The sequence below is a fragment of the Pelobates fuscus genome, chromosome 9, assembly GCF_036172605.1.
Source record: "Pelobates fuscus isolate aPelFus1 chromosome 9, aPelFus1.pri, whole genome shotgun sequence".
NCBI lineage: Eukaryota > Metazoa > Chordata > Amphibia > Anura > Pelobatidae > Pelobates > Pelobates fuscus.
In genome coordinates this window covers 28,045,799-28,072,622 of record NC_086325.1, presented here as the reverse complement: position 1 = coordinate 28,072,622, position 26,824 = coordinate 28,045,799, and the positions used below count along the sequence as shown (strand labels likewise).

At 39.7% G+C, this 26,824-nt stretch overlaps 1 protein-coding gene and 1 long non-coding RNA gene across 2 annotated transcripts in view; both read left to right on the top strand.

Annotated features, from left to right (window-relative positions):
- Window positions 1–26,824, top strand: part of LOC134572638 (uncharacterized) — a 454,902-nt gene that overhangs the window by 78,896 nt on the left and 349,182 nt on the right. The window lies entirely within an intron of this gene.
- The window catches only part of RELB (RELB proto-oncogene, NF-kB subunit), a 33,664-nt gene continuing 26,128 nt past the window's right edge, over window positions 19,289–26,824 (top strand). The window contains exons 1-2 of the mRNA XM_063431695.1: window positions 19,289–19,357; window positions 26,274–26,312. Coding sequence (XP_063287765.1) covers window positions 19,336–19,357; window positions 26,274–26,312 — 61 coding nt within the window. The 5' untranslated portion in view covers window positions 19,289–19,335. The remainder of the gene's footprint in view (window positions 19,358–26,273; window positions 26,313–26,824) is intronic.

The window sequence follows — 26,824 nt, the reverse complement described above, 5'->3', positions numbered from 1 at the left end:
ACCAAATATGTTACTTAAAAGGACACGTTAGACACCATATCTGCTTCTATACATTGAAGTGGTTATGGTGCCTGGTCCCCCATTACTGCTCATAGGTTTACTCACCATTTAGTAGTAACTCTGTCCTCAGCAGCCCGAAGCCTGGCCTCCAATGACAGTATGAGGGAGGCAGAGCTATATATATTTTATTTTTTTGCCTTGTGCTTTAACATTTATATATATTTTACAGGAATTGATGTAGTGATTGGCTAAGAGGGCTTAGCTGATGCTCTCAGGGAGTTATGTGGCCATATTGTCATTGAAGCCTTGGCTTTAGACTCCTGTGGACTGTTAATCTCTACTAAATGGCGAGTAAGCCTATTCGTAGTGAACATGTGTCCATGGACTCCAGGGCCCATAACCAATTCAATCCATGGAAGTTGTTATGGGACCTAGTGTTTCTTTAATTGGAAAGAGATATCAGAACATGAAACAAAATGGCTTTTAACAATGTCAGATGAATCGGCACCATTCCTTCTAAATTGTAAAGGAACGTAAGATACCTAAAAATATATTTAATTTCCTTTGAACCCTATGGGAAACTAGCTATTGATGACACATATTGATGTGCTGAAACAAAATGGTAAAACAGATATTTTCTGATATTGACAGTTGCTCTTTCCCTCACCCCAGTAAGCATGATTGCAGCAAGTACTGGTGAGTACATCACATGTTTTATCTGTGCATGTGTGCTATGGGCTCTGCAATACGTTAGTTTGACTTTAAAGTTGATAAAGGCTAAATTATTTTTGGGGCACACTTACAAGTCACTAGGGAATATATATATATATACACACTTTTTTTTTTTTTTTTTAAAATCATTGTATTGTAGAGAGAGGCTGAAATTGGCAAAGTGTTACTACAGCCAAATTGTAAATTTTTTCCAAATCCTCTGTTTTTGCCTAAATTTTCCAGTTCTGATTTCAATTTGGTACAGTACCAAGTATAGATAATATTGTTTTTCTTTCCATTTACTTTATTTCCCATGAAACTTACAAAATGTACATAAAAGAAGAGCAGAGAGAACAAAATGCATAGTAGTAATTGAGTATTATATAGATTTTGTAAAAAGAAATAAGTGTGTATGTGTATTGTCCATATTTAAAGCCATCATCAATTTGATAAATAGGCAATGATATATATAATCTGTACTTGGAGAATTTTAAACCTGACGGCAACACTCCACAAATGTAGCTACCCTTGAGAATTTTTGGGGGGAATCGGAGTACTGCTAAATTTCTTGTATATAATCTGTTTGACATTCTGCTGCCGTGTCGTCATGGCAGCTCAACAGTTACATTCAGTTAAACAACTTGTCTTTCCTCAAAGATCAGCTGCTTGGCATATTGTTACAGCTTCCAGCAGGGGACATCCTTTGTTTCCTTGTATTTGTGCTACTTTATTTCACACTCGGAGCACCAAAACCACCGTATATCTGTTTGCCAGGCATTAAGGAACCTTCCTCATGAAGTCTCTTGCAAATAGCTTGTTTGGCGTCATCACATCCAGCATGTTGAAGCCGATCACAATTAGTGTTTCTCTATGATTGGTGGAGTGAAATGATTCCCTTGCCCTGTACCTTAGGACCTTAATAATTCTCTATAAAAAGTATTCAATGGGAATGAGATCTCCAGCTTTATTGACCTAAGAAGAGGTGGTTCCAGCTGGTACGCGGAAACCGTTCAAACGCTGGATTATAGGAAAGCTTAATTTAGATACTCCCCTGACAAAATGTAAAAAAATTCTAATACACTTTTCACACACAAAACATTTACATTGTATTTTAAGAGGAGGGCCTAGCAACCTTAAAGGACAAACATTTTGCGTGTTCTTTTAAAGAAAGTTAAAAACACTTTATATTTAAGATCTGGTTAACCGCTTAACTAATTTATTAAAGTGACCATTTCTTTGAGAAATATGCACTTTTATCATTACAATTAGAAACGCCTGATTAACAGCCAGGAGGTTGTCTTCCTTTCTACTTGAGCATGCCTACCTTCTCTCCCATTGCTCTTCAACACCTTCTTAGCAGCGTTCTTCCTGATCACAGGTGCAGCGCACATGTGCACATGTTCAGAGGCTTCTGAAGGAGAAGCCTGTGTTGTTTTCCCTGTCAACAGAGTGAAACAGTCTCATCTGGGGAACAATAGGCTGATGTCAAAACAACTGCATCTTTTGCAAGCTCTTTTTAGATATACCCACAATGACTACATGCGTATATGTCTTCTAATTAGTGATATATTTATTTTAGTTTAAAGGATCACTATCTGGTCAGGACACAAACATGTATTGCTGACCCTATAGTGTTAAAACCACCATCTAGCCCCCCTGGGCCCCTCATGCCTTCATAAAGATAGCAAAATCTTACTGTATTCAAGCCTGAAGCTGTAACTCTGCATGCTGTTAGACTCAGAAAAACTAGCAGTCTGCTGACATCATTAGAAGTGGTAGCCTGATCCTATCACAATGCTTCTCCATAGGATTGGCTGAGACTTACAAAGAGGCAGATCAGGGGCAGAGCCAGCATGATTCAAACACAGCCCTGGTCAATCAGCATCTCCACATACAGATGAATTGAATCAATGAATCTCTATGAGGAAAGTTCAGTGTCTGCATGCAGAGAGAGGAGATACTGAATGTTTGGATGCATTTTAGGCAGCAATGACCCAGGAAGGATCTCTAACCGCTATCTGAGGAGTGGCCAGTGAAGTTATCACTAGACTGCAATGTAAAAACAATAAGCTGTAGTTGTTCTAGTGACTATAGTGTCCCTTTAATTTCAAAGGGGCACCTCAAACTGTTTCAGTGGATTATTCTGTTTATTTTATTGAAAGTAACTTAAAAAAAAAAAAAAAAAAAAACTATTTATAGAATTTTTCTGTACGTATAATAAGCTGAAGTGTTATGGCGAGTGTTTCTTTAATCATTTGTAAGATGCTCTGAGGATCATTGGTTCAAACTTTGCACCTACAATAAAGCTTGATAGAATATGAATATTTTGTTTTGGATCAAACGAGAGAACACAGATGTGTGAAAGCTTGAACTGTTCATCAAGTAAACTCTGTTAACTGAATCAAATGACTTAAACTCTGCTAAATGCATAGGTGTATGCGCAGTGGGTGTACCCAGGCATGAATGCATTGTCTAATCAGCCCAATGTATGTCTCATTGGTCAATTTTTACATAAAGGTTACAAGATATTTTCTTGGTGCACACCCTAATTTTTAATCTATGGTTAAATGGAAACTCCAGTGCCAGGAAAACAACCGGTTTTCCTGGCACTGGAGGGTCCCTCTCCCTTCCACCCCCCAATCCCCGGTTACTGAAGGGGTGAAAACCCCTTCAGTCACTTACCTCAGGCAGCGACATGTCCCACGTCGCTGCCTGCTCCTCCCCCGCTGCTCCATCTTCTTCCTCCATCGGCCGGTGGGCGAGACTGATCCCGCCCACCGGCTGAGGAGTCCCAATGCGCATGCGCGGCAATGCCGCGCATGTGCATTGGCGCACCCCATAGGAAAGCATTGAAAATTCATTTCAATGCTTCCCTATGGGGAATAGAGCGACGCTGGAGGTCCTCACACAGAGCGTGAGGACGTCCAGCGACGCTCTAGCACAGATAATCTGTGCTAGGGACCAGGAAGTTCCCTCTAGTGGCTGTCTAGTAGACAGCCACTAGGGGAGGACTTAACCCTGCAAGGTAATTATTGCAGTTTATAAAAAACTGCAATAATTACACTTGCAGGGTTAAGGGTAGTGGGAGTTGGCACCCAGACCACTCCAATGAGCAGAAGTGGTCTGGGTGCCTGGAGTGTCCCCTTACTGTATCTTTTTATGCTACATCCTCGATTATGTTTTTATGTTACAGATGTCAAGTTTGGACGGCAAGATATTACTATCCGGTCAGTAGGATTTGGAAAGGTGGACAGCACTGCTATAAAAACCTGTTTTTATTCTGAGAATCTTCTTACTTACTTACTGTGAGAAATTGCCCATTTACTGTGAAACTTAAATCAGAAATTCTTTCATTTTCCATTATCTAAAAAAAATTTCATTCTGAATATTAGTGCATTCACTTTTACAATGTTTCCATCCACATTGAGAACATGCAAATCTGCCAATTTGTCCTGAACTTGTGACAATCTGCCCATTCTGTCTGAAAGCCAGATAGTCTGCTCATTCACCATGAGATTTCTTCCATTAAATGGCCCGGAGTGTCAGCCCTCAGCAATATCACTAAGACAGCCTGCCGGAACGAAAACATGTTTTAGCAATATGGAAAAGACTGTAGCAGACTATTGATATAACAACAAAATGTCTATATTTGGGACCATCCTGAATACTCTGCATTGATTCTACCAGAGCTATGGGCGGTTTGCCCAAGAAGTGTACAACCAAATTGTCTTCCCCTGTGATGTAAACTGCTCTCAAGCTTTTCAGATGTCTCTAAGTCCAGAACATTACGGATGCAATCTCTGAGAGAAAGAGATCTACACTTTGTTCTTTGATTGTTGAAACATGAAGCTGGACTTTTGCAATTCATTTCATCTCTGGTGCTTGTTGGAATGACCAATTTAGCATTTGCTCTCAATTTTTGCATAACTCTGAAAATCTCCAGCAGCACAAAAACAACCAATCAGAAAAAAAGTTAGTTGATACACAAAAAGGCCTTGATAGCCCCACCTCCTCCTTTCTTTGCTGCTCCAGCCTTGGCACAGGTCAGATTATTTTGTTTATCCCTGGTGTGTATTAATGGAATTTTTCTACTGATGTTATGTATTTATCCTATACTTATTTCTGTTCCCTGGCTTTCCCCTAACCTGTCCCAACTATTACCCTATATATTTATATCTGTTTGACTGGCCTCTGCCCTCTGTCATTTGTGTAAGTGCTTTTACCTTCTCCCTCGGAACGCAGACCGTATGGCTGGCAGTCTGTTGGGGGTCATTGCTGTGAAGGCTAGCATGGTTGGGGGGAGTCCGGAGGGCTTAGTTTGCGATATTTTGGTGGGCCTGTGTTTTTAGCAGGTCTTGCTGACTGTTGCGCATGAGCAGCGGCCATCTTGAATCTCCCCAGCTATTCATCTCATTCCAATATTGTGCCAAATATTAACGTGGGTGTCCACTGGTAATCACGGCACACCACCTGGGGTGAGCCCCCAGGTAATTATATGCAGGCTCTGCTGCGGCAGACCTTTATGTTGAATGGGCCAAATTTCCCATATGGTACTGATCTACCTATGCTTATTGCTGTCAAGGCTAGCATGGTTGGGGACGGGTTGCATATTGATCATCTCTAAACAAGGTACAGCTCCGTGTACAACTGTGGTGAACCCAGTGAAAAAGGGATTTGCTGGGTCACCCGCTCCTATGAGACATTCAGGTCTCTGCTACCTCTCAAGGGTAACCCCCCTGGTTATCAGGAGAGAGAGAGCCCTCCCGCATTGGCACACAATATTTATACACTCACGGGCAATTTGGGGCCACTATACCCTGGGCGAGCCCCAGTTGTACCAGGAGACTGGCACCCTTCTGTGATTGCCCTACCACCATTGCCCCCTCTGACTGTCACTGTTTCGCACACAGGACAGAACCACATCATGAAAGACACACCGCAACCTACTCAGGACTTCCAAGCTATGATTCATGCCGCAGTGACGGCCTCGGCGGAGAAAGCTCTGCTGCGAGCTCTACCCCAATCCCACGGAGATGCAGGCCCACCAGACTTGGTGGAGGCCTCTGGATCAGAAATGTCAAAGTCCAAGCGCCATTGGAAGGGATCAAGTCCTCCGAACTCTAGGATCAAGGGCAAAGCACCTGTCAAACGACCCAAGCGAGCGGAATCACGGGAACCCTTTTCCCCCACCGCCTCCAGCCAGGAGGACTATGGTCCACCGAGTAACCTTAATATCGTGGACAAGTGGCACGAAGATGGCTCACTCTTGGAAGACGAAGACTGGCTATGATTGCAGACGGAATGTTTCATTCACTTTCTGGAATCTGGGTTTCGTGGTGAACAGACAGAAGTCATCTCTATCTCCCTCCCAGCTGGTCCAACTCCTCGACTCGAGGAACTGCGTATTACTATTGGCAAAGATGGCATCCATAAGGAAAGAAATCAGACTTGTCTACGGATGGATACTATCCCCCTCTGGATACTCACTCGGATCGTGGGACTCCTGTCCTCCTCCATTCATTCAGAGACCCCTACACTAGAGGGCCATGCAACGCCTGAAGGCAAGATGTCTACATTCAGGACACTCCTACAATCACTGGATTCCACTCTCAGCGGAAGTTTGGGCGGAACTCCGCTGGTGGCTCCTTCACATGCAAGCATGGAATTGCAGAGCGATCTTTGGCTCATCCCAAGACTTCATCGTGGATTCGGAAGCCAGCCTCTGGGGCTGGGGTGCCCGCTGCACGAACTCCTCCACAGGGGGTTCTTGGCAAGGTGAAGAGTCCGAACTACACATCAACTGCCTGGAATTGATTGCGGGATCCTTTGCCATACGCAGCTTGGCCAAAGACCTGTCGAACTGCTGCATCCTGCTCAGCATGGACAATGTCTCGGCAGTGCAATACATCAACCGCCTGGGAGGGATCAAATCCCATGCTCTCACAAAGGACATATACAGATTCTGCCTCTCTCGCAATATTACGCTTCAAGCAGAGTACTGCCGGGTATTACCAACCTGACGGCAGACTGGTTCTCGCTGCATTGGCGGGACAACAGCGACTGGAAGCTCAATGTCTCAATCTTCCAGTAATTAAATCATCTGAAGAACCCATTACATCTGGACCTATTTGCTTCCCGGACCAATCACCAACTTGCGAAATACTACAGCTGGCTCCCAGATCCAAATTGCGAAGCAGTGTACACATTCCTGCAATCATAGCCGAAATGAGGAGCATATGTATTTCCTCCGTTCTCCATGATAGCGAGGTTGCTCCATCACACACGGATACACAGGATATCTCTCCCGTTTCTTCAGGAAGTTCCTAGCCGGATTTAGGAACATACTGTTTTATTGAACTTTTTGACATACGTTTATCGTTTGATTTTATCTGTTCTTACCTGTTTTTCTTTCTAGCGAATAGTAAACAAGTAAGAACAGATTAAATCAAACGATAAACGTATGTCAAAAAGTTCAATAAAACAGTATGATCCTAAATCCGGGTAGGAACTTCCTTAAAAAACAGGTGGAAGATTAATTCGAAGAGAACCATTCACACTGAAAGAAAATGAAAACAAATGAAAGGGAGCTGAATTGACAATTTGTCCGCATATTATGAACATTAACCCCTTAAGGACCGCTGACGGTTCAGGACCGTCAGCGGTAAAATGTGCGTTTGGACCGCTGACGGTCCTGAACCGTCATAACGGTCAGGGGCTACTTACCTGATCGCCGTCGGTCCCACGGTGGCGATCAGTGCTCCTCCCGGTCCAGGGGGACTGCCTGTCTGCCCGGGAAGTCCCACCTCGGCAGATCAGGACCCCACGGCCATGTGATCACTCGATCACATGACCGCAATAGGGGTCCATGTGTCTGCCTGCAGGGGGACTGTCTGTGCTGACAGGCAGTCTCCCTGCAAGTGTAAAATCCAAAATAAAGTGTAAAAAAAAATATGTGTGTATATATATATGATATATATACATGTATTATATCTATATATACCTATATATAATATATGTATATATATCATATATATAATGTCATACTAAGTGTATTTTTATATTTATATATACGTATATTAATATAAAAATACACTTATATTTAAATTACACACGAATATATACAATATATATAATAACTATATATATGGTATATATATTATTATTATTATTATAAAATACAAATAATATGTTAATAAAAATAAATAACAAAAAATAAAAATAATTTTTAATAATTAAAAAAAATTATATATATATATATGCAATTTTATTCTAACAGTATTTTGATATTGATATATATATATATTTATATCAAAATACACTTAGAATGTAATGATATATATATTTATGTATAAATAAATAAATAAAAATAATACGAAATATACATATGTCCACATACATAATTACATAAATAATTTCATAAATATACACGTAGACGTCAAATATATAAATGTGTATATATATTAAAATTCTATGTGCATATTTATGTAATATTTTTACCTAATTAAGTAATTTTAATGATTGCAATTTGAGGGACCTGCCTGCCAACCCAGGCCAAAAGTCCAGATAATTTAATTTGCTAGCACTGTGTTTAATCCTGTAACTTTCTATGACACCCTAAATCCTGTACATGGGGGTACTGTTTTACTCGGGAGACTTCGCTGAACACAAATATTAGTGTTTCAAAACAGTAAAACATATCACAGCGATGATATTGTCAGTGAAAGTGAAGTTTTTTGCATTTTTCACACACAAACAGCTTTCACTGAGGATATTATTGCTGTGATATATTTTACTGTTCTGATACACTAATATTTGTGTTCAGCGAAGTCTCCTGAGTATAACAGTACCCCACATGTAGAGGTTTTATAGTGTTTGTGATAGTTACAGGGTCAAATATAAGGCTTGATTTTACTTTTTTTTTTTTTTATTGAAATTTATCAGATTGGTTAGGTTGCCTTTGAGAGCGTATGGTAGCCAAGGAATGAGAATTAGCCCCATGATGGCATACCATTTGCAAAAGAAGACAACCCAAGGTATTGCAAATGAGGTATGTTCAGCCTTTTTTAGTAGCCACTTAGTCACAAACACCGGCCAAAGTTAGCGTTTTTTGCATTTTTAACACACAAACAAATATAAATGCTAACTTTGGCCAGTGTTTGTGACTAGGTGGCTACTATAAAAGACTGGACATACCCCATTTTGAATACCCTGGGTTGTCTACTTTAAAAAATATGTACATGTTAGGTGTGTTTCGGGGATTTATGACAGATAACGGTGTAACAATGTCACTATTGATACATTTAAAATATATATATATTGAAACCGCAATTTCCTACTTGTATTTATAGGCCTATAACTTGCAAAAAAAATCAATAAAGCATGTAAACACTGGGTGTTTTTAAACTCGGGACAACATTTTTAATCTATTTAGCAGTTTTTTTCATTAGCTTTTGTAGATAAGTAAAAGATTTTTCAAGTAAAAGTCCAAAAACATGTTTTTTTTTTTTTTTTTTTTTTCACCATATTTTATTATTTTTTTTAAATACAATATGTGACATAATATAAATACTGGTATGTAAAGAAAGCCCTTCTTGTCGTGAAAAAAACAATATATAACTTGTATGGGAACCGTAAATGAGAGAGCGGAAAATTACAGCTAAACACAAACACCACAAAAGTGTTAACCCCTTCAGGACCGGCCTGTTTTTGCGATGTTTGTACGTTAAGGACCAGAGCAGTTTTAACACTTTTGTTGTGTTTGTGTTTAGCTGTAATTTTCCGCTCTCTCATTTACGGTTCCCATACAAGTTATATATTGTTTTTTTCACGACAAGAAGGGCTTTCTTTACATACCAGTATTTATATTATGTCATATATTGTATTTAATAAAAAATAATAAAATATGGTATAAAATAAAAAAAATACATGTTTTTGGACTTTTACTTGAAAAATCTTTTACTTATCTACAAAAGCTAATGAAAAAAACTGCTAAATAGATTCAAAATTTTGTCCCGAGTTTAAAAACACCCAGTGTTTACATGCTTTATTGCTTTTTTTTGCAAGTTATAGGCCTATAAATACAAGTAGGAAATTGCTGTTTCAATATATATATATTTTAAATGTATCAATAGTGACATTGTTACACCGTTATCTGTCATAAATCCCCGAAACACACCTAACATGTACATATTTTTTAAAGTAGACAACCCAGGGTATTCAAAATGGGGTATGTCCAGTCTTTTTTAGTAGCCACCTAGTCACAAATACTGGCCAAAGTTAGCATTTATATTTGTTTGTGTGTTAAAAATGCAAAAAACGCTAACTTTGGCCGGTGTTTGTGACTAAGTGGCTACTAAAAAAAGCTGAACATACCCCATTTGCAATACCTTGGGTTGTCTTCTTTTGCAAATGGTATGCCATCATGGGGCTAATTCTCATTCCTTGGCTACCATACGCTCTCAAAGGCAACCTAACCAATCTGACAAATTTCAATAAAAAAAAAAAAAGTAAAATCAAGCCTTATATTTGACCCTGTAACTTTCACAAACACTATAAAACCTCTACATGTGGGGTACTGTTATACTCAGGAGACTTCGCTGAACACAAATATTAGTGTATCAGAACAGTAAAATATATCACAGCAATAATATCCTCAGTGAAAGAGCTGTTTGTGTGTGAAAAATGCAAAAAACTTCACTTTCACTGACAATATCATCGCTGTGATATGTTTTACTGTTTTGAAACACTAATATTTGTGTTCAGCGAAGTCTCCCGAGTAAAACAGTACCCCCATGTACAGGATTTAGGGTGTCATAGAAAGTTACAGGGTTAAACACAGTGCTAGCAAATTAAATTATCTGGACTTTTGGCCTGGGTTGGCAGGCAGGTCCCTCAAATTGCAATCATTAAAATTACTTAATTAGGTAAAAATATTACATAAATATGCACGTAGAATTTTAATATATATACATATTTATATATTTGACGTCTACGTGTATATTTATGAAATTATTTATGTAATTATGTATGTGGACATATGTATATTTCGTATTATTTTTATTTATTTATTTATACATAGATATATATATCATTACATTCTAAGTGTATTTTGATATAAATATATATATATCAATATCAAAATACTGTTAGAATAAAATTGCATATATATATATATATATATAATTTTTTTTAATTATTAAAAATTATTTTTATTTTTTGTTATTTATTTTATTAACATATTATTTGTATTTTATAATAATATATATATACCATATATATAGTTATTATATATATTGTATATATTCGTGTGTAATTTAACCCCTTAAGGACCAAACTCCTGGAATAAAAGGGAATTATGACGTGTCAGACATGTCATGTGTCCTTAAGGGGTTAAATATAAGTGTATTTTTATAATTATATACGTATATATAAATATAAAAATACACTTAGTGTGACATTATATATACATATATTATATATAGGTATATATAGATATAATACATGTATATATAGCATATATATATACACATATTATTATTTTTTTACACAGATTTTTTTTTTACACTTTATTTTTGATTTTACAGATGCAGGGAGACTGCCTGTCAGCACAGACAGTCCCCCTGCAGGCAGATACACAGACCCCTATTGCGGTCATGTGATCGAGTGATCACATGGCCGTGGGGTCCTGATCTGCCGAGGGGGGACTGCCCGGGCAGACAGGCAACCCCCCTGGACCGGGAGGAGAGCTGATCGCCGCCGTGGGACCGACGGCGATCAGGTAAGTAGCCCAAAACCGTTATGACGGTTCAGGACCGTCAGCGGTCCAAACGCACGTTTTACCGCTGACGGTCCTGAACCGTCAGCGGTCCTTAAGGGGTTAAAACTGCTCTGGTCCTTAACGTACAAACATCGCAAAAACAGGCCGGTCCTTAAGGGGTTAAAGTAATTTAAACCCAATTATGCATGTCATGAAGGAATAACAATTCTAATTAAGTGGTAACTGGATCTAAATAACAACCAAACACATATAATGTCCAAACCGAGAAAAATCTATATGAACGTAACAATGCAATTCCTACCATTCGGGCGGGAAATGTAAGGAGGGAAATATTCGCCTCCTGTCATTACTAAAATTAAGATTATAGGTACACTACGTTGGCATAATCTACAATTTTATGGCAAGACAGGAGGCTTCATATTTGCTTTATCCTTCTTTACTGAAACCTCCCAGCAGAAAAGAAACCGTTAACAATGTGGATTAAAAATAAAATAAAATAATCAATCGATTAGAATGTATATCAATAACATAGTGCAATCAGACTTCTACCACTTTCTCTTTCTTTGCTGCTTGCCTCCCAGCTGAGTCTATTCTAATTATATTGCCTTCAGGGTTTTTTAATAAAAATTCCTTTTAACTTGTGATAGTTTCCTTTTTAATATATTATTATTTTGTTACATATTTCCTTGATTTCTATTACTTGTCTAAATGGATTGGCTTTCAATAGGCTCTTTCAGCCTTTTCAATTTTCCCGCCTTTTTTTTTTTTTTTATCACCTCCGACAACAGAGTTTTTATTCTGAGTTTCCTCTAATAAATCTTCATCCTCCTGACCTCAGTTGTACGAACAGTTTCAGACAACCTTTTTAAGGTAAGTCCCCTCTACCTTTTCTCGCATATTTCTCTAAGTTTTTACCTAATGCCATTTTTTCTGTCAGGTTATTGAATAACCCCTAGCTATATCAATACCCTGGCCTTTTACACTGGTTCTTATTGATCTGTTCATGTATTTTTCCATAGAATTACCTGTGCTCCTTTTAAAAATCACTTGTCTGCATCAGTTTATTGGGGGGGACCCCCACTTTATGGTTATTGCCTCTGCATTGTGGGGGAGACTCCCTCTTTACTGATATTTCCTTTGCATTGTGGGGGTGACTCCCACTTTACTGATATTGCCTCTGCATTGTGGGGGTGACTCCCACTTTACTGATATTGCCTCTGCATTGTGGGGGTGACTCCCACTTTACTGATATTGCCTCTGCATTGTGGGGGAGACCCCCACTTTACTGATATTGCCTCTGCATTGTGGGGGTGACTCCCACTTTACTGATATTGCCTCTGCATTGTGGGGGTGACTCCCACTTTACTGATATTGCCTCTGCATCGTGGGGGTGACTCCCACTTTACTGAGATTGCCTCTGCATCGTGGGGGTGACTCCCACTTTACTGATATTGCCTCTGCATTGTGGGGGTGACTCCCACTTTACTGATATTGCCTCTGCATTGTGGGGGTGACTCCCACTTTACTGATATTGCCTCTGCATTGTGGGGGAGACCCCCACTTTACTGATATTGCCTCTGCATTGTGGGGGTGACTCCCACTTTACTGATATTGCCTCTGCATTGTGGGGGTGACTCCCACTTTACTGATATTGCCTCTGCATTGTGGGGGTGACTCCCACTTTACTGATATTGCCTCTGCATCGTGGGGGTGACTCCCACTTTACTGATATTGCCTCTGCATCGTGGGGGTGACTCCCACTTTACTGATATTGCCTCTGCATTGTGGGGGTGACTCCCACTTTACTGATATTGCCTCTGCATTGTGGGGGTGACTCCCACTTTACTGATATTGCCTCTGCATTGTGGGGGAGACCCCCACTTTACTGATATTGCCTCTGCATTGTGGGGGTGACTCCCACTTTACTGATATTGCCTCTGCATTGTGGGGGTGACTCCCACTTTACTGATATTGCCTCTGCATTGTGGGGGTGACTCTCACTTTACTGATATTGCCTCTGCATTGTGGGGGTGACTCCCACTTTACTGATATTGCCTCTGCATTGTGGGGGTGACTCCCACTTTACTGATATTGCCTCTTCATTGTGGGAGACCCCCACTTTACTGATATTGCCTCTGCATTGTGGGTGACCCCCATTTTACGGTTATTGCCTCTGCATTATTATTATTTATATAAAAATCCCGTAGCGCTGTACAATAGGCATGGTGGGTGACACCCCCCCCCCCCTGCTTTTGTCTGCATTATTTAACTTGTTGTGACTGACACCATTTAACATTTGCTTGCTTACTATTTTGGATTTATTGTGGGTGACCCCCACCCATTATTCCGTGCTCACCCGCAGATTTTATTTGTGGGTAACCACTTCTCACACCTTCATTTTACTATATTGATTTCTTGCTGGGTAACCCCCCCCCCCCCCCCTCTACTATATTTCGCAAGGGTGAACACCTTTGATTGCTTACAGTGTAGGCAACCCCCACTATACTGCTGATTCTGTGGGTTATCCCCACTATATTTCTGAGTGACCCTCAGACATTACTGGCCTTATTTTTTCAACACATGGGTGAACCCCAAATAATTTAGCCACATAAAGCCTTCTGCCTTAATGTAGTGAATCAACATTCCTATTATTTTATATTGTGTATAGCATTACATATTTCTCCATTCACCTTTAGTTTGATAAGTGGCAGGTAAAGGGACACTGTAGGCACCCAGACCACTTCAGCTAATTGAAGTGACCCTTCTGCACTTAGTGCTGCAAAACTGTAATGTTTACATTGCAGCTCTAAGTGTTCCCTCTGGGGCTGTCTACCAGACAGGCACTAGAGGGCTTCCAGAATCCAAACGGACTTTTGGTCTGTTTGACGCTGGATGTCCTCGTGGCGTCAGATTTTCCCCATAGGAAAGCATTGAATAACGCTTTCCTATGCGGAGGTCTAATGCATTGGGTATCGCCACCTGGCTGCCGTCTGGGTGGGCGGAGCCTTCAGATAAGTGGCGGAAGGGGAACCTAATAACCCCATAGTGCCAGGAAAACTTCTTTGCTTTCCTGGCACTATAGGATCCCTTCAGGTAAATAACGGATCAGACAGACCCAGCAATCTCTTCTGAGTTGCTGGCTTGGCTCAATTCCGCAGAGTCTATAAAAAAAAAGTTCTGACAACTTTCCATGAACAATCTAACACTGACATTAATAGTCCCGCTCACCTAGACTCTGACTCAAAGGACTCATATCTCTCGGATCTAGAGTGACCCCTGTGCAAACATCCCTTGAAAGGGGATAGAGCCTCAGCAGGCAAAGGTAAGGCTCCTTCAAAAACATTTAAATTATTCCGGCCACCTTCTTTGCAGGATGATTCAGACCCTTTAGAGGGATCTTCTTCCCCAAATCTTCAAGTGATAGACAAATACTGCACTACTTATTCTAAAGAGGAGCTCCCTGCGAATGTGCATCAAGATTCCTCAAAATCAGAATTTGTTGGGGTCCTATATTATCAATCAGACAAACTCTAATGACAAGGACTCCAGCAAACAAATAAAAAATGAGATCAACTTACTGACATCCTCCTGGGATCTTGTGGCCAACGACTTTGACACTAGCGTTATTCGGCACCCTTGTTCTGCTGAATAGCACCTCCAGAACATACTACAAACTTTTTTTAAATGTGGCTTCACAAACCTTTGGAAAAGGAAATCCGAGCCAAGTTAAGGGCTGAATGCCCCAGGCATACTATCCCAGGTAAGATGGCGTGAATGCCAGAATTTGACCCTATGCTTGTCACTTTCCTTACTAAATCGGGCAAGGAACCGCATAAAGGCATCAAACAGGGTCTAAAGGCGACCCAAATCGTCAAACAGATGCCTTCTTCAGCTGGTTGTTGGACCCTCTCTCCCTGGCAACCAATTCATTCCTTCAGCAGCGGCCATCAACAATAAAATGTTTTGTCTCACTTCTCCATGATCCAGTAAACTCTTCACCAAATCAGGGTTTAAAGAGTCATGATAGTCCTGCTGATTTCTTCATTAAGAGCCCAGACATGGTTCTCCACTTTTCTGAAACTGTTGGTAGACTACCCTCTACTATTGCATCAGACCATAGATGTACTCAGGAACTCGGCAGGTGACTTCCATCCTCTCACCCTACAAGGCCACCTTCTCCTCGTGGGCTGGACCATTTCAGGTAATCTTGGCATGTTGCAGGATTTTCGAGCACAGCTTGAACACTTTTATGGGACTCATGGGCCCTAGGAACTTGACTCGCACATGCCTCTGCATGGGAGACTTGAGTCAGCTGGTGTGTGGGAAAGGAGATTGACCCCTTATCAGCATCTCTTGCACAAGTGTTGAGCTTCTTATCTTCGTTATTCAACCATGGAAAATCATATTGTTACATTAAGATCTTTCGATCATACCCCAATTAATCATTCTCCGGTGGGCAAACACCCTTTTGTTTGCAGATTTTTATGTGGCATACGTCTGCCCAGATCTCCTCTTTCCAGATACTCCAATTTTTGGGATGTCACTCTGGTTTTCTCATTTTTGGAATCCTGGCTTTCTAAGAATACCTTTGTCTATTCACCAACTCTCTGCTAAGCTGGCTCCTCTCTTTTGTCTAGTGCCTTTCTGCAGTGTCTCAGATATTTTGTTCCTTCCATTTCCACAGTTGTATGCACCGGATGGAGTACACTTTACCATAACAAGATGCACGTCATTCTCAGTTTCTTATCCATATTTCCTGGGCAGACCTGCTGTCTGTATGGCATATTGTGTTTATCAATACATCGATCTTACAAACCCTCTTCGGGCCCTTTCAGGTCCCATTATTGTCTCTTATGTCTAGCCTCTTATGTCTGACCTTTTACCTTCTGCAGATTGGTCCAGAGAATTAACTTTTCAAACCACCTATTTCAAACCTACTTTACTTGCCTCTTTATCTATTGTTTCTGAGCTTTAACACCGCAAATATGAAGCCTCCTGTCTTGCCAGAATATTGGGGATTATTCTAGCTCAGTGACCGAATAATCTAAATTTTATTAAAGACAGGAGGCGAATATTTTCCCACCCTATTTTTTTTTTTCTTCCCTACAATGTTTTTCTAATACTGGTTCCTTTACTCCGATTTTATGTTTTCAGTTTTGCATTTTTACTAATACATCTTCCTAATGCTAATGGGTAGTCTAGTTTTTTGAACTCCTGTTGATTTGAAACAAACTTAAACGACTTACACTAGAGCTAGCTCAGTCTAAGTTAGTGTCTTAAATTCCATATCAAATGATATTAAGTTGAGTTTCTCTTGTCCAAGAGACTTTCACAATGTTTCTCTTTGTTTTTAGTGTGAAGACTTTTCTATTCCTACATGGGGATTCTCTACACATTTCTTGACTGCTGGTTTACATGGTTGACTACACGACTTCAATTACCTTTTGTTTCTTTTGTTCTACTTTCCTGTTCCTGGGGATGAGGAGCCGACGTCAAAGACAGGACTCATCCTGTCTTTGACGTCAGCTCCTCATCCCCAGGAACAGGCATCTGTTGTTACTATCTACCATTTTGGTTCATCCAAAGGCACACCTTAATGGAGGTTCTTAACTTCCATCAAACATGACCCGAAAACATGGTCACCTTCCACCTTGGGCACATCTTGTTAGACCAACTGAGAAGGTCATGTGGCAAAAAAAAAATGATAAAAATTTAATCAAATGGCAGATAAAACATCATGCTTGAAAACCTCTGATTTAGAATTGAACCCATGACTCGTGCAGCACCCTTTGTCAAAAAAATATGAAGGACTTTAATGGTTTCATGTGCAGACAACACAGTTTTACCATCACACATACAACCCTTATTGATCACATCTGTTACCACTTTGGTGGAATAGTCCTTGAAATGGGACACTGAGTGCATTATTGACTAAATGGCAAATCCCTGTGAACTGAAAGCCACATTGCAAAATGTAATCCAAAATAGCTCATTTGGAAATATTGATATATCTGATAATAAAATTATCGGCTAATAATTTGTAATCTCTGTGCTCTGAATGTTTTATATTACTTATCTTGTTTGTACGTGAACTTACCGTATATGCATTGTTTTATATTCCAGCTAATCCCTGGGCTCCTAGTGCATTCAGCGGTAAACAGGTGTGAAGGCTACCCTTCAGCCTCATAGCGGGCATGCTACCCCTTGTTTTCACAGTGGTCATGTTAGCCCTCGTTCTCATAGCGGGCATGCCGCCCCTCGTTCTCATAGCGGGCATGCCGCCCCTCGTTCTCATAGCGGGCATGCTGCCCCTCGTTCTTATATCGGGCACGTTAGCCCTTGTTCTCATAGCGTGCATGCCGCCCCTCGTTCTCATAGCGGGCATGCTGCCCCTCGTTCTTATATCGGGCACGTTAGCCCTTGTTCTCATAGCGTGCATGCCGCCCCTCGTTCTCATAGCACATATGTTAGCATTCCTACCAATAGCGGGCATGCTACCCTTTGTTCTATGTTAGCCCTTGTTCACATTGTGTTTACTAACACAGTTGCCATTGGTAATTTTATTTTTTGAGAATAGGTGTTAAATTGTTGTTTTTTTGTTGTTTTTTTTTTAAAAAAATAGAAACATCATTATTGATATACATTTCCTCTACTTTTTGGTCTTTTAGCATTTAGTTAACAAGTAGAATCTTAATACCAATCCATGAAAGTAATTGCACATCCCAGATATCAATTTCTTTAAAACTAGTTTAAAAAACAAACAAACAAAAAATAAACTATGATGAAAGTAAAAAAACTCATAAGACTTTGCTGACCTCCCACCCCACCTTGGCCTCAGACGTGATTTATTCATATTTCGTCCAACCACACAGACACACACACACACAGACTGCAGGCTGAGCCTCTCACCCACGTGGTTCTAGTGAAAAGAAGTCACGTGCTCTCCCAGCGCAGGCCGGGGGATTTCCTGCCTCCGCCTTTTCCCTCCTTGTGTCGTCGCAGGGGCAGTTCAGCCAATGGGAGAGCAGCCCTGGGAACCGGGGAATTCCAGAGAAGGAGAATCAGAACTCAGCCAGCTACAGGTGACCCTGTGTTTACTGAGTGTGGGGGCCCCTCTTCACACACTGTATACTGACTGCATTCTACCCACTGTATACTGACTGCATTCTACTCACTGTATACTGACTGTATACTTACTGCTTCACTCACTGTATACTGACTGCATTCTACTCACTGTATACTGACTGTATACTTACTGCTTCACTCACTGTATACTGACTGCATTCTACTCACTGTATACTGACTGTATACTTACTGCTTCACTCACTGTATACTGACTGCATTCTACTCACTGTATACTGACTGTATACTTATTGCTTCACTCACTGTATACTGACTGCATACTTACTGCTTCACTCACTGTATTGCATTCTACATACTGTATACTTTGTATCTTCCCTCTGTACTGACAGCATTCTACATACTGTATACTTTGTATCTTCCCTCTGTACTGACAGCATTCTACATACTGTATACTGACTGTATCCTCCCTCTGTACTGACAGCATTCTACATACTGTATACTCTGTATCCTCCCTCTGTACTGACAGCATTCTATATACTGTATACTCTGTATCCTCCCTCTGTACTGACAGCATTCTATATACTGTATACTCTGTATCCTCCCTCTGAAGTGACAGCACTCTATATACACAATGCTGTACTGACTGTCCTGTATACACACTGTACACTGCAGGCATCTCCCTTGCACACTCACATAACTATAAATATACACACTCAGATCGCGATAGACCTGCATACTGGAGTTCTATACAGACTACAAGCACCATGAGGGAAGTGGGCAGGACAGGTAGGTACATGTGTTCTATTTTTTTATTATTTAGAATTATTGGCAGAGTGTATGCATTTCGGATTCAACAATGTCCTGTTTGCATGACAATCTTTTAAAAGTTGTTCATTTATTTTTGCTTAAGTGTGTATGTGTGTGCATGGTGTGATGCAATGTGTGTGATTAGTCACCGTTAACAAACATTTGTTTTTACCAGCTGCACGTGTGTAGTGTGGTTTTAAAAGGTAGATGTATACAGTCGTGTATTTGATCTGTACCATACGCTATGTAAAGGCAAGTGGTGTTCTGCATTTCGTGGTATACAGAACAGATGTGTGGTGACAAGCAATATGCAAATATTACATATGGTACATTTTTTTTTTTTTGCAATCCTGTGTGTGTGTGTGTGTGTGTGTGTGTGTGTATAAGTTAAACATAAACAGGACTACAGTGTGTGTGTGTGCGCGCACCTTTCTATGTATTTATAAACTGTATATGTGTATCACATGTAAAAACATAGTATTCAAGGATATAGCAGTTAAAATGTGGGGTAACATCTTGTTGATCCTGTGACACATTTTATTCTCACTTTGGAGTTCAGTAGGATTTTTCTCCCCCCCCCCCCCCTATGTATTGGAAGTAACTGTACATTGAGTATTTTAACTTAGTTGGATAAACCGCAGACACACATGTATGAAAGGCATAACTTTATAGCCTTGATTCTTTTTTTTTTTTTTTCCTTAAAGTCAATAATAAAGATTACTGTGTAACTACTATGTAACTGTGCACATATCTACCTTAAACTGAAAATCAGTTTGTTGTGTTTTTTCTTTTTTTTTTTTACACAGTACAGAGACTACTAATGAACTGGGAAACGTACCAAGAGATTGTGGTTTTGGGGTTGTTTAATTTAAGCTGTGGTAGCGTCTCCTGTTTTGGTGCAGGGAAGCCATAGCTGTTATGTTCTGCTTTTTGGTGTCTGCATCCAGTGAGGACCCCCTCCCAACGATGTTAAGACCAGTTAGAAGCAGGAACTTCATCTACTATCACATATTTCTCAATATAATGTTTTGGTGAAGTTCTGAGATACAATCATACACACTGCTCCTTAATGTAAGTTTTAATTCTATGGAGCTCTGTACATTTACACACAGAACATTTGTGTGTTTTATTGCTGTGGAGCTCTGTACAGCAATACTCATAGAACAATGCTGAGTGCCTTATTGCAGTGGAGCTCCGTGAGTTATTCATATATACTGTGTGTTACTGTGAGTTCTATTTTTCTGCAACTGTGTACTCACATACAGCATAGAAGTGTGATTTGTATTGTAGGGAAGCTCTGTGAAACTTCCATACACACAGATCATTACTGTGTGTTTTATTGCTGTGGAGCTCTGGAATTTACTACACACATCTCAGCTCCAAGAAAAGTGGCGCATTCAAGGGTTCATAATGGCATTGTCTTGGTTGAGGATTTTTTTTCTAATATTGAAGCAGAGAGGTCAGGGATTTTTGCAGCCAATGACTATTCAATTTTAAGGTCCTAAACAGAGATACATTTGGACCAAGGTAGGGCTCTATGAAAAATGAAAGCACTATTTAATGTGTGCTTTCCCTTTAAAATACCATCCCCTTAAAATGGCACTGTCACTGCAGAGATTGTGCACCACCAAATGATGAGGAAAAGTTGACTATGGCTGGTACTCTTTATTTTAATAAAAATCTCAGTAGTTTCATTTTAAGCTTACAAGACGTGCCTGACTCTTTTTAGTTTTGGAGGGAATGTGGGAATGTGATCACATAGCATTTCTGTGCAGATGTCCAAGCGAGCTTCATAGTTACCTAGGCTGAAAAGAGACGTGTCTATCAAGTTCAACCTTCCTCACATCTGTGTTTTTTTTTCTGTTGATCCAAAAGAAGGCAAAAAAAAACCCAACCCTGTTTGAAGCATGTCAAATTTTGCAACAAACTAGGAAAAGAATTCCCTCTTGACCCCACAATGGCAGTCAGATTTATCCTTCAATCAAGAAGCTATTACCCTACAGTTGAAAAATTATGCCATTGAATATTATGTTTTTGCAAGTATGCATCTAGCTGCTGTTTAAACATCTGTACAGACTCTGATAAAACCACTTCTTCAAGCGGAGAATTCCACATCCTTATTGTTCTTACGGTAGAAATAAAAACCTTTCCTTTGCCTTAGACTAAATCTTCTTTCTTCCACTCTAAATGCATGACCATGTGTCCTATGTATAGCTCTGTTTGTAAATAACTTTTCACACAATAGTTTTTATTGGCCCCGGATATATTTGTATAATGTTATCATATCCCCTGTCAGGTGAAATTTTTCTAAATTTGTTAACCTTTCTTTATAGCTAAAATGTTCCATTCCTTTTATTAATTTTGTAGCCCACCTCAGCACTTTTTCTAGTGTCATAATATCCTTCTTGAGAACAGGTGCTCAAAATTGCACAGTATATTCAATATGTGGTCTTACCAATAATTTATAGAGGCAAAATTATATTGTCATCCTGAAAATGAATGCCCTTTTTCAAGCATGACAATACCTTACTGGCCTTGCCACTGGTGATTGACATTGCACATTGTTGCATAGCTTGTTGTCTATAACAATTCCAAATCCTTCTCGTGTGTAGTTATCCCTAATTCGCTTCCATTTAGGGTATAAGTTGCTTGTGTATTTTTTACACCGAAGTGCATAACTTTGCATTTTTCTACATTAAACTTAATCTGCCATTTGAGTGCCCAGTCCCTCAAATTATCTAAATCCCTCTGCAACAATGCAATATCCTGCTCACATTTTATCACTTTACAGAGTTTTGTGTCATCTGCAAACACTGAAACATGATTTTCAATGCTTTTTTCAAGCTCATTTATTAATATGTTAAATAGAAGCGGTCCCAAAACAGAACCCTGAGGGACACCACTTACCACGTTTGACCAGCTTGAAAATTTACCATTAATGACAACTCGTTGTACTCTATTTTTAAGCCAATGTTCAACCCAAGAACAAGCATTTTCACCTAGACCAATTTCCTTGAGTTTGAACACTAATCTATTGTGTGGAACTGTATCAAATGCCTTGGCAAAATCCAAATAGATCACATCCATTGCAAAACCCTGATCTATACTTATACTTCTTCATAGAATGCAATTAGGTTAGTTTGACATGACCTGTGCTTCATAAAACCATGCTGATAATTGCTAATAACAAAGTTCTTCCCAGTGAATTCCTGAATATTATCCCTTATTAACCCTTCAAATACTTTCCCAGCCACAGACGTTAAGCTCACAGGTCTATCATTACTGAGAAATGTACCTTTCTAATATTTGTTTGAAGATATTTCATTTATCCTCGGTGTTCTTTTCACTAAATAGTTTATGCCAGTCATTATATTGTAAAGCTGCCCTTATATTACTGAAATTGGCCTTTTAAAAATTATGTTTTTTAATATTCCCGGTGTGCTTTAGTTTTTTTATTTTTATTTATATCACAGTACACTATATTGTGATCACTATTTCCCAAGTGATTGTCTACTTGAATGTTGGTCTAAAGCGCTACCAATGTCACCTTTAACCCCTTAAGGACCAAACTTCTGGAATAAAAGGGAATCATGACATGTCACACATGTCATGAGTCCTTAAGGGGTTAAAGGGTACCTGTCTTACCACTTTTGTGTTTTGCAAGAAATATTCCTCTGCAGTTCCAGTCTATACATTGTACTAGCGAAATTCCTGGCTAATATATACTTATTTTGCGATAAAACGCTGGTAAAAAAACGTGCTTTAAAAAAAAAAAAAAAAAAAATATATATATATATTTTTTTTTATTTAGTTTGGTTTGCCGTCAGACATAAATCAAGACATATATCACATTACGTTGACAGATTGCTCACATCGTGCATCTTACAAACAAGGTTTACAATGTAAGATATCATACTGTGAAGGATTCTCAGTTTTTCTGTATGGACAGTATGCAATCTGACTTCAAGGTTTTTGTATTTACATAAAAATAATTTAACATTAACTTTAATAGTAACAAACAAATGCAACCCAAACATGCAATACCATATTGCTTTTGGCGAGTGTTTGAAGGTAGTGTAATCTACTTAGTTGAAGACTGTGTCTCGCCTTAGGTAGTCATGAACAGTGTTGCAGGTATTGGCATAGAAGTAGAAAGAAGTAGGCAGATTTGGGGGGGAGGAAGGGGTGGATCTGGGGTTTGGGGGTTATGTGTTCTTTTTTTTAAATTGTGGTTCATATATGTGTATTTTTGTCTACTATATTTTGTGGGGAAGCCTTTTTTTACCTACCATCTCAGTGTGATCAGGGGGGCTGTGCCAGGTTTTAGAAAGCCAACCGAATCTTTCCAATAAAAGGCAGTTCAAAGAAGAAGCTAATGGCGGCACTGGGTCCATTAGGAACGAGGTAAGTATGCTGAAAATGGGGTGAAGCTCCATAGAGGGTGGGTAAAAAAAATGCTGAATTAAGATAGTACACCGGAAAAGTACCTCAATGGCATTTACACACCCTGTTAAGCTTCGATAAAGTTTTTTGGGGAAAGGGGTTTAGAAAAGGGCCCTTCCAGTGAACTTGACAGTTCTGTTTTAAATGCCCGGTTTATGTTATTGCATGCCTATATAAAGTCAGTATTGTCTACATTCCACAGAGATACAAAAGGATATTCACTAAAGTGAGAATTCAAAATCTATTTAAATGAACACTATAGGGTCAGGAACACAAACCTATATTCCTGATCCTATAGTGTTAAAAACACCATCTAGCCCTCCTTCCACTCCTAAATATAGCAAAATATTACTTTATTGCAGTCTGCTGCTGTTGTCTCTGCCCCTTATCTGCCTGCTTGGCTGACATCATCAGAAGTTGTGTTTTGAGCCAACTATAATGCTTTTCCATAGGAAAGCATTGGATTGGCTAAGACTGTCAAGGAGACAGATCAAGTTCAGAGCCAACACAAGCCAAACACAGCTCTGGCCAATCAGCATCTCCTCATAGAGATACATTGAATCAATGCAGAAAGCACCTCTAGTAGCCATCTGCGGAGTGGCCATTGGAGATATCACTAGGCTGTAATGTAAACATTGCATTTTCTCTGAAAAGATGGGAAGGGAATGATTTTACACACCAGAACAAATGGTGACTATAGTGTCCCTTTCACAGTGAAATTCACTTAAAATACTCACGTTACTGAATCTTATGACATATTTTCCCGATAAAGGCCTTGATTAAATATTTTTGATAAGCTTATTTTACTCATTTTATATATATTTGGATAAACGTTTAAAATAATTTTTTTCTAAATGTTAAAATATAAATAATATATCACTAAATTAATAAATATTAAATCATTTAGCATATTCAAGAATATTAAATCAAGTCTGAAATAGACATTTTTTGTTTTTGTTTTCCCTTTCCTTTTGCTATTTACACTTTTGTCTATGTGGCATCTGTGGTTTTATTTAGAATTGCCCTCATCTGAAGTCACCACACAGCAGTGTTTGGTAACCTTTTAGCATTTCACACATTTTGGACTACTTTTTCCATATTCCTCAGCCAGGATTTTGTGACTTGAATCACCTGACCACAATCTTTATTAGTAAACATTCCACGAAAGCTGACCTCATACTTGATTAGTGAACATTCTCTGAAAGTTGACCGCGTACTTTATTAGTAAACATGCTACGAAAGCAGGCCTCATACCATTAGTAAACTTTCTACGAAAGCTGACCTCATACTTTATTGGTGAACATTCTCTGAAAGCTGACCTCTTTATTAGTAAACATGCTACAAAAAGTAATCACTTACTTTATTAGTAAACATTCTATGAAAGCTGGTCACATTTATTAGAGAACATTCTTGGTGAGCTGGTCACATACCTTAAAGCGGCACTGTCATGCCGAACTTACCTTTCCCAAATCGATTCCTCGTTTCTCCCTATCTCAGGATCTGTTCTTCATTTCTTCCTGTCTGCTCTAGTTTTTTTTAAAACCTAAGACAAAGTAGGAACTATTTGTCTTATGGAGTTTTCATACGCCTGACCATCTCTGACCAGTGGAAAAGCAAAGTGTGCCCCCCCTCCCCACCCAAAACAAAATGAATAAACCCCTACCTACCCCCCTCACCCTAAAAATAGTGAGGGGCGAATAAAAGAACTAAGTACCTGTAAAAAAAAATTAAAACTTTCCATTTGATGTCTTTTTTTCTAAAATCTTAATTTTTCAGCCCCCAAAAAAGCCAAATAAAAACCATAATACCTGTCGAACGCCCCCTCCCCAAGGTTACTAAGGCTTGGGGACCCCTAGTCACCTTGGGGAGGGGGGGGGACATTTTAATTTAGGGTCCCCACCCGCCGGTCAGGGGTGGGGGCCGGTGGGGAGGACAATAGGCCCCCCCCAGTGTTATTTATGGCCCTCATCTGCTGCTCAGGAGTCGGGGGGAGGGCAATAGGTCCCCCCCCATTATGTTTATGGCCCCCACCCGCCGCTCAGGGGTTGGGGAGAGGACAATAGGTGACCACCCCTCATTATGGCTCCTACCCGCTGCTCAGCGGTGGGGAAGGACAATAAGCCCTCCCATTCTCTTAGGGCCCCACAGCCCGCTCGTGGGAGGGGGCCAGGGGGGACGCTAGGGTGAGTTGGTCCAGGTTTCAGATGACAATGGTTTGGCTACTTGATCCCAAACAAATCTTGAGAAATCTAGTTGGTAGAAAAAGGGCAGAGCATGGTGCTTTGGAAGTATGATGCAAAAAAAAATGTTGTAAGATGTCAATGTGCTTGGTCATCAAGCCAGATCCATTTAACTCCGGGCCCGGTTACTGTGTCTCAAAGCTGTTGGAAATAGTAGTCTAACAAGAGTTGGTGTGGTTGAGATGATCGTATTTTTCTTTTGTCTTTTATAGATTCTCATGATATTCAAGAAGAAGATGGCACAACACTGGGTAAGTACTCATCACGTGTGTATATATTATTATGTATGTGTGACAACTTGCCTGCCAGGACCCTCAAACACTCATTATATTGATAATGTGGAAATGTAAATGTGGTCGGCTGTGGGTGCTAGGCTTCTTCAAACTGCTCCAAATAAATTAATGTGGGAGGGTACCCATAGCACTATTTAATCAAAACCACTAAACTGAACTGTAGTGGTTATGGTACTTAAAGTGATCCTATAAAGGAACACTCCAAGCACCATACCCATTTCAGGTCTGAGACAGTTTGACTACTTAGAATGGGGGATGCGTCAAGGCTCTCCAGGCACGATAATCCCCACAACTCACTGTTGTTGTTGTTGTGGTGCTTGGAGTACCCTGGCTCCCTCTTATTAAGAGTCGTCAGATTGTTTTAGAATGGAAGTGGTCATGGTGTTGCAGTAACCCTTGAGAGGGACACCCCACTGTCCAAATACAAAAACACTGATTAGTAGTTATACTCTCAAATGAAAATGTGCATG